Source organism: Vulpes vulpes, chromosome 4 (assembly GCF_048418805.1).
Source record: "Vulpes vulpes isolate BD-2025 chromosome 4, VulVul3, whole genome shotgun sequence".
Taxonomy (NCBI): domain Eukaryota; kingdom Metazoa; phylum Chordata; class Mammalia; order Carnivora; family Canidae; genus Vulpes; species Vulpes vulpes.
In genome coordinates this window covers 19,367,085-19,384,413 of record NC_132783.1, presented here as the reverse complement: position 1 = coordinate 19,384,413, position 17,329 = coordinate 19,367,085, and the positions used below count along the sequence as shown (strand labels likewise).

Here is a 17,329-nt window from a genome sequence, read left to right as displayed (position 1 = left end):
TATGGGCAGCCCGGGTGGCTCAGAGGTTTAGTGCTGCCTTTAGCCACAAGCCTGATCCTGGAAACCCGGGATCAAGTCCCACATCAGGCTCCCTACATGGAGCCTGCTTCTCCCTCTGCCTGTGTGTGTGTCTCTCTCTCTCTGTCTCTCATGAATAAATAAAATTTTAAAAAATCTTAAAAAATATATTATGATATATGAGGATTTTGGAAGCTGTTCATCCTATATCCAAAAATAATAATAAAAAAAACTTCCAACTAACCAAGTACATGGAAAAATAAGTTGGAATTTATAAAAGTATCAAAAGAAAGTGCATTGGCCAGCTGTTTCAAAAACCTAAATAATAAGACCAAAACTAGGGATTATGTGATAATTCTCCTATTTGTATAACTTTTTAGTATATATCTATGAATAACAATAAAAATAAGAACTATGTTTCATTTTTAAGTAATTACACTTAGGCCTGAGACTTTCAAGAAAAATCCTTTTGGGTATTTTCATATCCTGTGAGGAAAGAGTAAAAGGAGAATTTCAACTTCTGCTTTGAAAGAATGTTGACTTTGACATTTACCTATTTGGCAAAAGCATCTATTCGGTTCATCTCGAATTCAGATCAAGCGTTTACTCCTGGTTTTCACCTCTGCACATTCTTCCCAACTCGCATTTGAAAAACTAAATACGGGGTTTGCTTCTTCCAGTCTAAGCCTAAGAGATACTTATAGGTCATGTTATCAAGGAAGCCCCTGAAGCACTGGTCCACCTTTCTTTACCTTCTCTTCAGGTGAGGGGGTGGAGAGAGATTTACATCCAGATGAAAGGCATCCTGGTGTCTCTGGGTGCCTTCTGTGAATCTTTCCTAAACAAGCCTGCTCTTGCCCAAACCTGCATTTTTCAAAATATTTGTTACGGGGATGGGTGGGGATACCTGGCAAGGATAGAGCTGAAAAGAACAGGAGCTTGGGAGCCCAGAAGCCATGGATTTGAAGCCTAACTCACTGACTCAGCAGGAAATTTAACCCTGCAGACCTTCTGTTTTTTTCATCTCTCACATGAGGATTACCATTCTCCAGGGAGTCGTGCTGGTGACGTGACTAATGTGGGTAAAATTCCAAGTTCTGGCCTTAGCCCAAAGTATCTACTCAATAAACAGCGGCTCTGACCCTGAGCGTTTCACCACTTCCTTCGTGGTTCCAGATATTACAGATCCTGTGAAAGGGCTGTAACAGAGGTCTCTCATCAGCTCCAAGGTCTGGAACTTCCAGTCATCCCTCCTCCTAGGCCTTCACTTTCAACATCCAACATCTCCAGGCCGTCCCGTACATACAGCGCAACGTGCCTGCCCGGCTCATTCGCCTCCACATTTCTGGAAGGGGGGTGGATCTAGTCAGAGAAAATCCTAAGGCAGAGAAAATCAAAATCAAAGATCCTAAGCTGGGCAGCCTCGGTGGCTCAGCGGTTTAGCACCGCCTTCAGCCCAGGGCCTGATCCTGGAGACCAAGGACGTTGGGCTCCCTGCATGGGGCCTGCTTGTGTCTCTGCTGTGTCTCTGCCATTCTCTCTCTCCCATAAGTAAGTAAATAAATAAATAAATATCTTTTTAAAAAAAAAGATCCTAAATTTATCTAGGTGGCACCACCCAGGAGCCACAGAACACGTCAGGCTCCCTACATGGAGCCTGCTTCTCCCTCTGCCTCTCTGTCTCTCATAGATAATAAATGAATGAATGAATGAATAAATAAAAATTAAAATCCTAAAAAAATAAGGATTTTTTTAAGCTGCCTTAAGCTGGGCAGCCCGGTGGCTCAGCGGTCTAGCGCTGCCTTCAGTCCAGGGCCTGATGGAGACCCAGGGCGTTGGGATCCCTGCATGGGGCTTGCTTGTGTCTCTGCTGTGTCTCTGCCTCTCTCTCTCTCACAAGTAAGTAAGTAAGTAAATAAACAAATAAACAAAAATCTTAAAAAAAAAAAAAAAAAAAAAGATCCTAAACTTATCTAGGTGGCACCGCCCAGGAGCCACAGAAAACGTCATCGGTCCCACGTCGGTCTCCCTGCATGGTGCCTGCTTTTCCCTCTGCCTGTGTTTCTGTCTCTCTCTCTCTCTCTCTCTCATTAATTAATTACTTAATTAATTAAATAAGATCGTAAAAATAAAAAAGATCCTAAGCTGGACAGCCCGGGTGGCTCAGCGGTTTAGCGCCGCCTTCAGCCCAGGGCCTGATCCTGGAGACCCGGGATCGAGTCCCACGTGGGGTTCCCTGCATGGGGCCTGCTTCTGTCTCTGCTGTGTCTCTGCCTCTCTCTCTCACCTAAGTAAGTAAATAATAAATAAAATAACCTAAGCGCCTGTAGGTGGCACCGCCCGGAGCCACGGAACGCTGGAGGGAGGGCAAGAGCCCCGGCGGCTGTGGGGCCGCGCTGCGGTCGCGCCTCGCAGTCCCCGCAGGGAGGGCAGCGCGAGGCGCCCCGGGCCACGGCCCCTCATCCTCAGGGAAGCCGCGAGGGGCCGGGGGGCGGCGGGTTGCGTGCGCGCCGCGGAGACACCCGCCCACGCGCGGCTCCGCCGCCGCCGCTCCCTCCCTGAAGCGAGGAAGAGGGAGGCAGCGTCCGGGCTCACTTCCTGCGGGCGTGAGGAGAGGCGTCCCGCCGCCGCGCGCGCCCCGCCGGCACCTACGTGGCGCAGCCGCTCGGGAGGCCGCCCCGCCGGCCGGGGCCTTCCTTCCCGCGGGGCGGCCGCCGGGCCCGGCCGGGGGCGTCGGGGGGCGTCGGCGGGGCGAGCCCGGAGGCGAGCCGGGAGGCGCGGCGGGGGCAGGGCAGGGCGGGGCGGGGGCCGCCGCCGGTCACCCACCTTTCTCACTCTGCGGGCCGTGTAGAGCCCCATCCCGTCCTGGACGCGGGAGGACTTCAGGGAGAACCTGTCCGGCACGTACATGCCCAGCATCCTCCCCGCCGCCGCCGCCGCCGCCGCCTCGCTCAGCACCAGCGATCGGCGCCCGGGAGGCGACACATCGACATTTGGGGGTGCCGGGGTGGAGGGGAGAGGCCGGCGGGGAAGGAGGAAATGGAGGTGGCCTCCCAGAATCCCCACGTCCCCGCCGATTCCAGGATCCCCCGCGGCGCGGCCCCTCCTCGTCCCGGGTCTGGCTCAGCCCGGAGCGGCCGCGGCCGCCGCTGCCATTGCTGCCGCGGGGGCGCGGGGGGCGCGGGCCGGGGCGCCGCGGCCTGGGCGACGCCGCGCGCTGATTGGCCCGAAGTTGGCGGCCGGGACCCGCGCCGGGCGCGGTGCCGGGAGCGCGGCGGAGCTCGGGGCCGCCAACGCGGAGCGGGTGCTGCCGGGCGGGGAGTCCCAGCCTTCGAGGTGCAACACGCAACGGGCCTCGCGGGGGGCGTCCTCCAGCGCACGGAGTCCCAGACTCCGAAGGCGCCTGGAGGCCCGCCCTGCGGACCAGGAACTTTGGGGCCTTCTCACCTCGAAGTTAGGCACCTTTTTTTTTTTTTTTTTTTTTTTTTTTTTTAATGCTTGTTTCAGAGATCTGAATTCATAGGGAATCAGTGAGTATGGGGATTAACGTCCAGAGAAACGGGGTATATAACACAGTCTGCAACTAATAATCCATATTTCAAGTTAATTCAAAATTTAAATTTCAGGGCAGCCCGGGTGACTCAGCGGTTGAGCGTCCGCCTTCAGCCCAGGGCGTGATCCTGGAGACCCAGGGTCGAGTCCCGCATCGGGCTCCCTGCATGGAGCCTGCTTCTCCCTCTGCCTCTGTCTCAGCCTCTCTCTGTGTGTTTCTCATGAATAAATAAATAAAATCTTCAATAAAAAGAGATTTAAATGTCGATTTAAGTCCATTGGAAACTAGTTCTTGTTTGGTGCTGTAACCCAAGGGAAGTTCTTACACTTCCCAAGATAACACCGTTCCTGAGTCTTACCTTGCTTGGAAATCACCAGGCCTGTCACAGATCTCCAGCCCATAAGCAGGAGAGATGGGAGGGAACCCTCAAACAATAAAATCCAGTATCACAGCAAGGAAACAACAGACTTCTTGTTTTAGTGTTTTTTAATAAAGTTTGGTACGTCTCAGAAGAAATTTTATAAGACTCTTCTCCTATAAGACAAACTAGGAGCTTTCTACTCATTTCTCTGGATATTCTTGATAGTTTTCTACTCTGAGGTCTTTTGGAATTCATGTAATGTTCCTATAAACATTTGATGTTGCTTTTAACCATTAAAAGTAATAATTCTGAGATCCCTGGGTGGCGCAGCGGTTTGGCGCCTGCCTTTGGTCCAGGGCGCGATCCTGGAGACCCGGGATCGAATCCCACGTCCGGCTCCCGGTGCATGGAGCCTGCTTCTCCCTCTGCCTGTGTCTCTGCCTCTCTCTCTCTCTCTCTCTCTCTCTGTGTGTGTGACTATCATAGATAAATAAAAAATTTTAAAAAAAAGAACTTAAAAAAAAATAAAAATAATAAAAATAATAATTCTGACAACATTAAAGACCACACTTTAAAAAATCAGCTAAATAAATTTTAAAGATTTTATTGGCTGCATTCAACAATCTGTGAATGGGGCAGCATGCAGTCTGGCAAACAGAAAAGAGCTTTGAGGAGCTGTACTAAACGAAAGACTTTTACAGATAGAAGAAAGCAGAAACAAGGAAATTATACTAAACAAAATGCAGATTGGCTGTCGCAAGGTTACTCTCTTTTAGGTGATGGCATATATCCATCTGGCAGATTACCTATCTAGTGCTCATCAGGCAACTCCCGATTGGTTTAAAATTACATTTCTACAAGAGCCAAAAGTAATTAAGTTGAATCTCAGTTTGGTAACATGGGGCTTAGCATAAGTGACTCCATTTTGAGCCTGTTGTTTTGTTTTTAGCAACACACACACCATGGAAGTGATTTCTATTTCTTGAGGACTAAGAAAAGCCTTGGAACACAAATAGTTCCTAATTTCTTAAGTAGAAGAATTTTATTAAAATCATACAATAACAATACTTGGAGATTTTAATGAATAGAATAAATGACCCTCTTTTTGAAACATGTAGAGGTAGCTTTGTCAGGGGTGAGAAGAACAGTGCCTTAATTATTCTCTGAGTTTTGATCCCTTTGACCCATCCCAGAGAGAACTCTCTCACTTTCTGTAAGGGGAAAGGAGTCAATAAATAAATACAGTTTGGGGCACCTTGGTGGCTCAGTCAGTTAAGCTTCTGCTCTTGGTTCAGCTCAGGTCATGATCTCAGGGTTTTGAGGGCAAGTCTGGCATGGGGCTCTGCTCTCAGTGTGGAGTCTGCTTGTCCCTCTGTTTGTTCCTCTGCTCATATGCATGCAAGTGCATGCTCTGTCTCTAAAATAAATAACTATTAAATAAATAAATATAATATTTTAAATAAATAAATAAAGTTCATTTGAATGGAATTTGGAATTAGATGACCTTGAACCACATCAAAGGTGTTGAGGAAATATTTCTTGATTAAAAGTCAATTCTGAGGCTAATCTGAGATGGTCAAACTTGTGCTCCAAAGAATCTGGGCCAAGTCTGTTTCCCTGGGGTCCTTTAAACCAGTGCTACACCCAGGCCAGACCAGGTCCCTGAGCCCAACTGGAACCAGATCACAATCCAGAGCATGGCTCATGGTATTTTCCCCAGAGCACTGTTCTTTGTCAGACACAGCCTTTCAGTTCTGGTCCTCAAGCCACAATGGCTTTTCAATCAAAAGTTTTGCCAGTCTCTTTGGGCACAGAAGTTTCCACAGCTTTCGATCATTAGAAAAAGGAATGCTTTCTGGTCTTGATCTGACACAACCCTCATTCACTGATGACCCTTGTTTGGCATATCTCCCTTTTGGTTGTGTGTTAAGTTTCTAGGGAGCAAAGTCGCCAGCTTGCAAATGCTCATCTTTCTGAATGTAGGAATCTTCATTAATAAGTATATAGTAAAAATTAAATGTTTGTGTAGATAAGTCTGAAATTAATAAAATGAGAAACTTTCCAGATCTTTTATGAATGTCTGTCAGAGATTTTGTTAAACTGACACAAATAATAGATTTCATTAAAGACTATGACATTCTTTTTATCTGTGTGATAGAGTGTCCAGAAGATCTAGTGCTTCAAACACGGAAACCAGTAATAAAAAGCTCTTAATAATAATCTCTATTACAACACATAAAAAAGGACACATGTTTGCCAAAACAAAATGCATAATACTGACCGGAAATTTGATTTTGAAGCCTGTAAGACAGTAACTGTACCATGAGTCACTTCTTAGAACTTTAAAAGCTAGAAAAGTGACCTTTCAATATTATCTTTGAAAAATGGGAAATTAAAAGTCTGCTTTATATCAAGAGTTTAAATCCAGTCTTGAAAAAATAAGTAAGAAAATCAAAATAGTAACATCAAAGTACTACATGCACCTGATTTACTTATTCTAGAAAATTTTGCACTATTTTGACATAAGAGAATGACTCTAAAAAACATCTCTCCTTATTTTCGAATGTGCTTCGGGAGGCAAAATTTTTTCACTGATATGCCTAAAGCCAGCTCTACTTATCGAATTCAAACTTCTATGCTGCTGTAGGCCTTGTTTTCTCATTACAAGGAAAGATTTGAATTATTATTCTCTATTAATCAATTATTTTACCACACATATTGCAGAATTTTTTTGATTGTGTCTTGGTTATTAATGACTATTTCCAAATGCCATGGTAGACTAAAAGCCTGATAGGAAAAAAACAAAAACCAAAACAAACAAACAAAAAACACTGAGGGTTATTTGTCTTTAGTTTCCTGAGAGTCAGAAGGATTTTGTAGCGAATGAATACAAAACCAAGTTTCCTGAGAAGAAAAGAATAAAGATTTATTTGGTGTGACTCAAAAAAAAAAAGAAAAAGAAAAAGAAAAAGAATCCTGAAAAATCCATTGTGGGGCTGTCAGATTCTTGCTCTAAAATCATTTCTCCTAAAAAATAAAAATAAAAAAATAAAATAAAATAAAATCATCTCTCCTTAGCATTGATTCTACAATAGCAATAGCACCGTAAAAAGATGACCTTGAAACTTGAGTCTGCATATTTAATTTTCGTTAATCTCCTGGTTTTAAGTGATGATACCAAAGACTTGTATGCAGCAACAGAACATAATCATAAAATCCTTTAATTAGAAAAAAACTTGGGGCACCTGGCTGGCTCAGTGGGTAAAGCACACAACTCTTGATCTCAGGGTTGGTAGTTTGAACTCCACATGGGTGTAGAGATTACAAACAAACAACCACCAACAACCAAAAACATGAAAAAAACCTAGAAGCTGTTGGGACCAGAGTGAGTAATGTTATAAAAAGAAAAGCCAGGGAATCCCTGGGTGGCTCAGCGGTTTAGTGCCTGCCTTTGGCCCAGGGCGTGATCTTGGAGTCCGGGGATGAAATCCCACATAGGGCTCCCTGCATGGAGCCTGCTTCTCCCTCTGCCTGTGTCTCTGCCTCTCTCTCTCTGTGTCTTTCATGAATAAATAAATAAATAAATAAATAAATAAATAAATAAATAAAATCTTAAAAAAAAAAAAAAAGAAAAGAAAAAATGAAAAAGAAACTGATTTTAAAAAAAGAAAATAAAAGCCAAAAGATAAATCCGTGGGTCATGGCCCACGGTCAATGCTGTTCACCGAGCAGCATATGGAAGGAAACGGGAAGCTGAAGGAAAGAGGAAGAAACAGAGAAGGATAATAGTTTCCATGCATTGAGGCTACTATATACCAGAAACTGGACTACTTTCTTGGTATCCATTATCTTAAAGCCCCAACAGCCCTACCATACTAATTTGGTAAAATAGATTTTATTAGTGCCATTTTACACACAAGGAAACTAAATTCCAGAGAAGTGATCAATCATAGTCACTTTCATACATCCATGAAGTGGTGGAGGTAATTCAAACCCAGGACTGGCTGATTCCTATGTCCTTGATTCTGTCTCCTGGTTCACTTTCCAGTTACACTTCCCATGAGACCTTAGGAGAGGAGGAACTCTCCACTTCTCTCCCTCCCTCCCTCTCTCTCTCTCTCTCTCTCTCTCTCTGTATGTTTCTCTCCCTCCCTCATCTCCCTTTCCAATGCCCTATCCAACTCCTCCTCTAGAACTGGGCAGAAAATTTGATTAGCCAAAGTCCATAATACTTACTCTGTTGTCAGATGCTCCAGTTGGATTCAATCATGTCAAAGAGAAGATCTAGTCCTGTGATTCTCCAAGGACTTTCCTCTACAAAGAGTGACCGACTGTATAATAAGACTCTGCTTTTACAGAAAGTTTCCCTGAATCTGGAAAGTCTTTTGAAGTGTGGCCTATTTATAACCACAGCCCAGCTCATCCACACATTTCTAATCCACAGAAGTGATAATATTAAGAAGAACCAATAATTAACTGAAAAGCAATACCAATGCTCCCATGTTTGTTAGAACCTCACAATTTGTTCTACTGATTTCCCTCTTCCTTTATTGAAATAAAATGGTGACTTCAGAGCTCAACTATTATGAAAGAGTGGGGAGCAGCTTCATAACATACCATTCCAAATGAGTAAGGAGAAATCTTAAAGTGATCATTTTCTATAAACTCTCTAAAGCAATGCAGAGAGTAAAATAATCATTATTATTATAATGTCTTCTATTTAGCACAGAGAGGCAAGGACCATCCTTTTCCTTAGAAAATCTTATTTCAAATAAACATCACAATTGAGTGTGATGTCTTGTCAACCTCTCTCCATCAAAAGGGGCACATACACAATCAATGAGGTAATTCCCTTTGAATCGGGATCTCCATAAGGCTTCCCCTCTACCATTTCTATGTTCTGCAGCTGGAAGTTTCACATAGTATTTCATCACCAGAAAGGTAAGCTTCTAATTCCATCCTATCAGGCTGAGTGTGCGATCACAGCAAATTAATACTGGCAATCATTAATATTAAATTTCTCTCCTTTGTTTCCAGTTGTAATCAAGGACTATATTAATATATTTTACACATGAATGAAGAATATTGTTTTTTATTTAGTCCCATAGGTGAGTCCAAGACGTTGTTTATCCGTGGCTTTAAGAAGTCTAGGGGTGTCTGCTTCTGTGCTCTCTTGCTCTCTCTCAAATAAATAAATAAATTAAATATATACTTTTTTAAGTCTACGTTTAGGCAGCTATGTATTAATGTCACTTATTTCTAACACACCAACAAAATTTTCTGTAGCTCAAGTAGGCCTATAGATCTTAAGCTTTTATAGCCAAACCTAATTTGGGAAGTGTAGTATTTAAATTATATACAAGACCAAAATAAAGAAATAATATATTATCCCCAAAGTTACCAATACGATTTGCCCTAAAGGTAACTTAAACTCATTGTTATAAGAAACTTGTCTACATATGGAAAACCAAAATGGAAGACTTCTGGCTATGTGACAGGTATATTTTCTGGAGAAAAGATATCAAAAAAAAAAAAAAAGTAAATAATCTAATATGGCAAAAATAACAGATCCTCTTATACCACGTTTCCTCCATGAATTATGATCCTGCCAGCCTTTGCACTGCTGTTCCCTTTGTCTGAGGAATTCAGTTATTATAAGTCTCTATTGAAGGCCACTACGTAGCTCTGAAAAAAAAAAATTGGCATCATGCTGATTCCTCAAGTCATCAGCTCTGAGCGTTTCTGCAGAATTTCACCATAAAGAATCTTAGGCCAGAAGGAAGCCAAAAGGGTTTTTAAAAAAATCATACAGACCATATTAGAATCTGTAGTAAATTATATAGGCTACCCACAAAAACAGCTTCTGGAAACCTCTTGCCCAGACACAATTGCCAAAATAGTCCCCCTCCTTTGTTTCTACCATAGGGAACTCCTTTCTATTAGGAGTGCTTCCCAGTCTCTGCTGGAGTGGTAAGGAGCCATGGAAACAGCAAGGATTTGAGAATCAGAGTATGAGTTTGAGTCACGGAGCTGAAAAGTATTAGCATGAGACCACAGGAAAGGTTAATAGCTACCCTACAAGTACAGTAAGAATCATATGACTAACTTAGCAGAAACCCAGACACAAAATTGGTTCAAAATTAACAGAAATTATTGGTTTTTTTTATTATTACCATGGATTAGGACTATGTTTCATCGCTATACTTTAGTGTTCTTCACCAAGCCATCTAGGTTTTTCTGTAATTACACAGAAGTGAGTCTATTCTGCACTGTGGCACGTGGCAGCCCTTGGTCACCCTCCCAGGACAGGAATAGTGTAACACCTACATAATTCTGGCAAGGATGCTTCCAGAAAGATAAAGGACTAAAATTTTCCAATGAGTGTAATAAGTTCTTTATAGATTGTGGAAACTAGCCCTTTATCTGATACGTCATTTGCAAATATCTTCTCCCATTCTGTAGGTTGTCTTTTAGTTTTTTTGACTGTATTCTTTGCTGTGCAAAAGCTTCTTATCTTGATGAAGTCCCAATAGTTCATTTTTGCTTTTGTTTCTTTTGCCTTCGTGGATGTATCTTGCAAGAAATTACTGTGGCCGAGTTCAAAAAGGGTGTTGCCTGTGTTCTCCTCTAGGATTTTGATGGACTCTTGTCTCACATTTAGATCTCTCATCCATTTTGAGTTTATCTTTGTGTGTGGTGAAAGAGAGTGGTCTAGTTTCATTCTTCTGCATGTGGATGTCCAATTTTCCCAGCACCATTTATTGAAGAGACTGTCTTTCTTCCAATGGATAGTCTTTCCTCCTTTATTGAATATTAGTTGACCATAAAGTTCAGGGTCCACTTCTGGGTTCTCTATTCTGTTCCATTGATCTATGTGTCTGTTTTTGTGCCGGTACCACACTGTCCTGATGACCACAGCTTTGTAGTACAACCTGAAATCTGGCATTATGATGCCCCCAGATATGGTTTTCTTTTTTAAAATTCCCCTGGCTATTCGGGGTCTTTTCTGATTCCACACAAATCTTAAAATAATTTGTTCTAACTCTCTGAAGAAAGTCCATGGTATTTTGATAGGGATTGCATTAAACGTGTAAATTGCCCTGGGTAACATTGACATTTTCACAATATTAATTCTGCCAATCCATGAGCATGGAATATACGACCCAGCAGTTGCACTGTTGGGGATTTACCCCAAAGACTCAGATGCAATGAAACGCCGGGACACCTGCACCCCGATGTTTCTATCAGCAATGGCCACAATAGCCAAACTGTGGAAGGAGCCTCGGTGTCCATCGAAAGATGAATGGATAAAGAAGATGTGGTCTATGTATACAATGGAATATTACTCAGCCATTAGAAACGACAAATACCCACCATTTGCTTCAACATGGATGGAACTGGAGGGTATTATGCTGAGTGAAGTAAGTCAATCGGAAAATGACAAACAGTGTATGTTCTCATTCATTTGGGGAATATAAATAATAGTGAAAGGGAATATAAGGGAAGGGAGAAGAAATGTGTGGGAAATATCAGGAAGGGAGACAGAACATAAAGACTCCTAACTCTGGGAAATGAACTAGGGGTGGTGGAAGGGGAGAAGGGTGGGGGGTGGGGGGTAATGGGTGACGGGCACTGAGGGGGACACTTGACGGGATGAGCACTGGGTGTTTTTCTGTATGTTGGTAAATTGAACACCAATAAAAATTAATTTATTAAAAAAAAAACAAATATATACGGATGACCTCAAAAAAAATAAATAAATAAAATTTTCCAATGAGAACCTGTAGGAAATGGTTCTTGCCTGGGCTCATAGACCACTAGTGTTTCCCAATGGGAAAGAAAACAAGCCTTCCAAAAGTTAAAGTGTATTATTAATATTATCAGTTTGAAGTCCTTGATTATACTCCCAATTAAAAGTTGGTGGAAGTCTTCAGTTTTTAACTCAAAGTACATGTTACCAATTTAAAAGATAAATCTTTGAGATCATCATAGACTCCTGTAACAAGTGGTTATAGAACTCATAATGTGCCGAACATGAAGAATAAGCAATATAAGTGATGAAACTTTGTAAATTCAACAGTGCATGAGAATATGGTAAACCCTACTAGTACTTTAGGGTGAGGAGAAGAGAAAAGGAGCCTAGTTAATGCATTTCAAAGGTTGTCCATGCAATCTTGTGTTTTTGCCCAGTTGGAAGTAGAGTGAATTTGTGGAGAAATAAAGTATTTCTTGCAGGGAGTATTTCTGTCACCATAGCATTTATATTACTAATAGGAAGGGAACACAAATGCAGAAGAGTCACATTAGAGACAGAGTGCTATAGTCTTGCACAAACAGAAAACATCTTTCTCTATGAGCTCTCACAGGGAAAAACAAAGCCTTTCCTAAACACCAATTGATAGCAGTCAATAATCTATTGACAATATGTTTGGGGAACTGCATAAGCAAAGATGAAACTCAGCAATGAGGTTCCTGAAAGTACAACTTGATATGACATTTTAACTTGGAAAACAACGACTGTGGGGACATAGTAAATATGATAGATGCAGAGGAGGACTCACAAGGGCCAAATCTGATTCTTTACACACAAGGTTAGGAAGTGGGGAGATATGGCACAAGTACCAAAACGGAACATATATGTAGGAAATTACACACCTAGCAAATTATGAATTGATGTGAGGAAGAAACTGCATGTTTTTCTCATTAAGGGGATGGGCACTACAATCTTAAATCTTTCATTAAGAACTAAAAAAGTTCTCCCAGATTAATTAAATACCAATAGTAAAACTGAATGACTTCTATCTGTGCTTTGTTGTCAAAAGCTTGGTGCCCAGAGTGGGCAAAGCTTGAGAAGCAGATCCCTCGCAGCGTTCTGTCTACATACGACCAAATTTTGCCTGGGTACACTACATTACTCTAATATTTAGCCAAGAAAATTAAGGTCAACAAAAAAAAATGACAAGAAACAAAATATAGAACCATATGAAATCTTTGTAATGATTGCACAGTGAGATTGTAGAGATGAAATAATGTGAGTTAACCTTAAAGTATGGTTCACTTATTCTGGATACCTGGGTCCAATATTTCACATACATGCTCCTCTTCCACCCTTTTATTTCCTTTCCCTTTTTCTGACGGTCCCCTGCAGTTCCAGTATTATTGTATGCTATAAAAAACATTTTACTCATGCAGTTGCAATGCTTTTTAACTTTCAAGCTCAGTAGGGAGAAATATGGAGGTGTTTAATTCTCCAGTTTATATATTTTCATGGGAAATGAAAGTCAAAATCTGAAAAATAGCAACTTGCAGTAAAACAGTATTTTCCTTCTTTTTCCTATATGTCTAAATGGCATCAAGTTCAAATCCTTTATTACAGATAATCCTAGCCAATTTAAATGTCCAATTTCTCAATAAAACATGAATCAGGAAGTCAATATCTTTGCAAATGTGATTCCAAATTTTGCTCTCAGATAGTCTAACTAAATTTCCACTCACTACAGTGTGACTTATAAAAAGTACATCTGAGGGGAGAATTTGGCCCATGAAACTTAAAATTATTGTAGGCTGAGTAAAATATTTCTTATGCTTATGATTATATAGTAGCTGTGGAACTTCTAAAAGGAAGACATTAAAAATCCATAATACATTCAACAAATTTAATTTAAAATATAGCAAATCTATATTAATTATATAGCATAATGTAATTAAATAAATGTAATTGAAAATATAGCATAATATAGCAAATGTAATTAGTAAGTTTTTAGGTGGCTCAGTTGGTTAAGCATCTGACTCTTGATCTCAGCTCAGGTCTTGGTCTCAGGGTCATGAGTTGAGCTCCATCCTGGGTGTGGAACCTACTTAAAAAACTAATTTAACTGACTTTAAACAGTTTTGACTTGTTTTAAAGAACATACCAATTAAAGAGCGTTTTATTCTTTCATTTAAAAATATTTATTCATACCAACATCACAACTCTCAAAGGATAAATATTTCCTATCTCAATAGTATTCCATATGACAAGTAGCTCTCATGCAAATCTGAAAATTTTCCAACCTTGTCCACAACCTTGTTCCATCTTACCCTTCCAACCTGAACTCAAAGTATTCTTTTAGATTCCTCATTCAATCAAGTTCACTCATTGTCACTTTCTTCAAATTCTATCATACCCAGCTCAATATCGTGCTTACCTTCTTTCCATTCCTGAAATGTCCTTTTCATTACTAACTTCTTATTTAGCTTCTACAATCCTTCACAGTCCAGTTTACGTTTCCTCTTTTCCATGACAATATCTCTGATCACCAAAATTGGAAGTGATCTTTCCTGCTTTTATAGTGCCAGAGTTTTTGTTGTCTGTTCATTAATTTGGCACTTAAAAAACACTATCTTAAAAAAAAACAAACTATCTTATATTGTTAGGGGTGTGTGTGTGTGTGTGCGCGCGCGCGCCCGCGCGCGTGTGTTTCTTTCTCATAGTTACCTAATCATATTTTTAGCAGGGAGGCAGATACTCAAAGGTGGATACTATATCTTACATTTCATATCCTTATTTATCTAGCATCCCACTTTAAGGGTAGTGCCACTGTAAAGAGTGAACCGCGTCATACATTACATACTTCTAAGGGCTTCAATCACAGCAGAGTCGGTGACAATGACTCCCTTTGGGGTTGTGCAGTGTACAACTTGCATGGCTATAAATGGCAACTGGCTGGTATGTGGAATAAACTTAATATTTATACATTTTTTTTTACCATTTTTGTGCCATTTCTCTAATTCTTTATAACAAAAGTTTCTCAATAGTTTACAGACTCCTTTGACTTCTTACTATTGAGGAGTAGCAGAATATGCCACCTCAAAATATGCTTTCCTGGCATAAAAGATTATTTTAAGCTCATTATTTTTGAGAAACAGCAGACACAGGAGAAGCTCTGAAAATAGAGGAGAAGTTATCCTCTGCAAGGGAAATTTACATTTATAAAGGAAATCTTATTCTTAAGATGTCTCTCTTTAGATGACAGGAAGAGAAGGGTGATTTTATTTTATTTTTTATTTTTTTTAATGTTTTTTTATTATTTATTTATGAGAGTCATACAGAGAGAGAGAGAGAGAGAGGCAGAGACACAGGCAGAGGGAGAAGCAGGCTCCATGTACCGGGAGCCCGACGTGGGATTCGATCCCGGGTCTCCAGGATCGCGCCCTGGGCCAAAGGCAGGCGCCAAACCGCTGCGCCACCCAGGGATCCCGAGAAGGGTGATTTTAAATCACAAGAAGCTTACTTATGGAGAAACAGTGATTAAAATCCACATAAGGAAACTTATTCCCTACCATGCTTTTCCTGCTAGCCTCCCGAAATTGGTGTATGTGAGATACATATATGTTAATAAACTTCTGTTCGTTTTTCTTTTGTTAATCTATCTTCTATTACTGGGGGTCTCAGCCAAGAACTCAGAAAAATATTATTTTTCCTCCCCTTCAATTCTGGTAACAAGGAAGGAACCCATAGGTACACCCTACTTGCTCCAAAGCCTGCAGATAAGTGTTAAAAAATAAGCTGAAACATACTGAAATTATTAAGATGTTATTTGGGCAAAATCAATTCAAATTGAGCAGCTCCAAACAGGAAGTGGTGACCAGCGCTTCCCTGACAGGTGGGGAGAAATTTTTATAGAGAAAAGGTAGACACAAAGTAAGGAAATCATTGATTAGGAATAGTTTAAAGCCTATTCGACTGCTTGTGATTGTTTATCCTTGGTGTTTTGATTTCATAGTTTTGAGGCATTCACTGGCTTAGCTTTTGGTTTGCTTATGTAGGTCACCAGGGCATTGGAGCCACATCAGTCTAATGGTCTCCTTGTTTAATTAGTTTAACAATGGGATCCTGGGAAACCAGTGAGGGGTAAGAATTCTTACCAAAGTCAGCTCTTGGAGATCACTGTCTGTAGGGTGCAGTCCACAGAGAAAGGTTAAATTTCATTTTTACCTTTTTTTTCATATTCAAATTAGCAGTAGAAAAACATTTGTAAGAATTAGTTCTGTGAATTCTGACTTCTGAATTTGGTTTTGGGGTGCCCAGTGGGTATTATTCCTTTCCCTCCCAGGAATGGCTATTGCTTTCCTGTTGTTAGATTTGTGTCCTACCAACTGTTACCAGCTCAGAAATCGTCTTGCTTTCTTTTGGTTGTCCTTGGGAGTGTCCCTGGATCTGGGGAAGACTGCATCTTTTGTACCTTCTTTGGGAATGCCTCTTGCTTGCATCCATGGTTAAGTCATAAAAAGATTTTTGGTTTTGATTTTGAGTCACCTGTAGGTATACTTTTGTTTTAAAAGATAAAGAGAGAAAAAAAAACTTTTAATTTTTTTTAGCACTGGGGTCAGTGTTAATCAGGAATATCTATTGTTTCTCTTGGCTGAAACCTGATAATCGATATTTGGAAGGATTTTTTTATAAGAAGCTCTACGGTTAGAAGTTGGCCTAACTGGAAGTTGATATTCAAAGCCTGATAGGAAATTTTTGAGGAGGCAAGAGGGGGGCTTCTCTTGCAAGCTGAAATGGAATTATATACACAGAAGGAAAGAAAACATTCTGAAATTTTGTGGAACAATTCATTAAAATATTTCAAAGACACACAATTCTAAATCTAAAACATGAGAATCTTTTGATTTCCGTCTTGGTTGAAAATCTTCGGCCTTATAAAAGAAGGAAATTGAAGAAAATGTAGTTGAGTGGAGTCAGCTCTTTGATATTCAGACTGCAGATACTGTAAAAGAACAGGACACTGGAAACAGAACTGTCCAGCACTTAAGAAAAAGAAGGAAACTTTAGATAGCAATTACCCTATACCTCAGATAACAGGCTGATATGCCCCAAAACTCCTTGAAGGAAACTACATCCTTTCTCTGTGCCTTTGAGATAAGTTTTCTACTGTCTTCTCTAGGACCTGAGAACCATCTCTAGGAAATGCAAACTTTAGGGAGATGTTTCACATCAGAAGGAAAGAAAGGGAAGGGCTATTTGGAAACTAAATAAATGGAAAATCAAAGTCTCCACAAATATTAGTAAAAAAGCTTTAGCCATTTAAGCAGGTAGCTTCAGCTTATTTCATTTACCAGAAACACAATTTGGATACAATTGTTCTTTATTTATAAACTAGTGAGTTTTTTTTTATTGTGCCTATCTCATGACTAAAATGTTTACATTAAAGCTGTAAGACCTCTTTCACTATGTGACTATTATAAGAAGCACAAGGCTGCGTCAAGAGAGTTGATTTCTTTAGTAGTTAACAGGATGATCTTGTAAATGCCATAGAATCTCACACCAAAAGGAACCTGTCACCATCATTGTTACATTCAGAAGGAAATGAATAAAGAAATAATACTAAAAAAGGAATAGAACACAAAGT

General features: G+C 40.6%; 1 protein-coding gene across 2 annotated transcripts in view; it reads right to left on the bottom strand.

Moving 5' to 3' along the window:
* PRDM5 (PR/SET domain 5) overlaps window positions 1-3,200 on the bottom strand; it is a 198,074-nt gene extending 194,874 nt beyond the window's left edge. For both annotated transcript variants that reach the window (XM_072755333.1, XM_072755334.1), the window contains exon 1: window positions 2,845-3,200. In XM_072755333.1, the coding sequence (XP_072611434.1) occupies window positions 2,845-2,937 (93 nt within the window). In that variant the 5' untranslated portion in view covers window positions 2,938-3,200. The remainder of the gene's footprint in view (window positions 1-2,844) is intronic.
* Window positions 3,201-17,329: the final 14,129 nt, after the last annotated feature.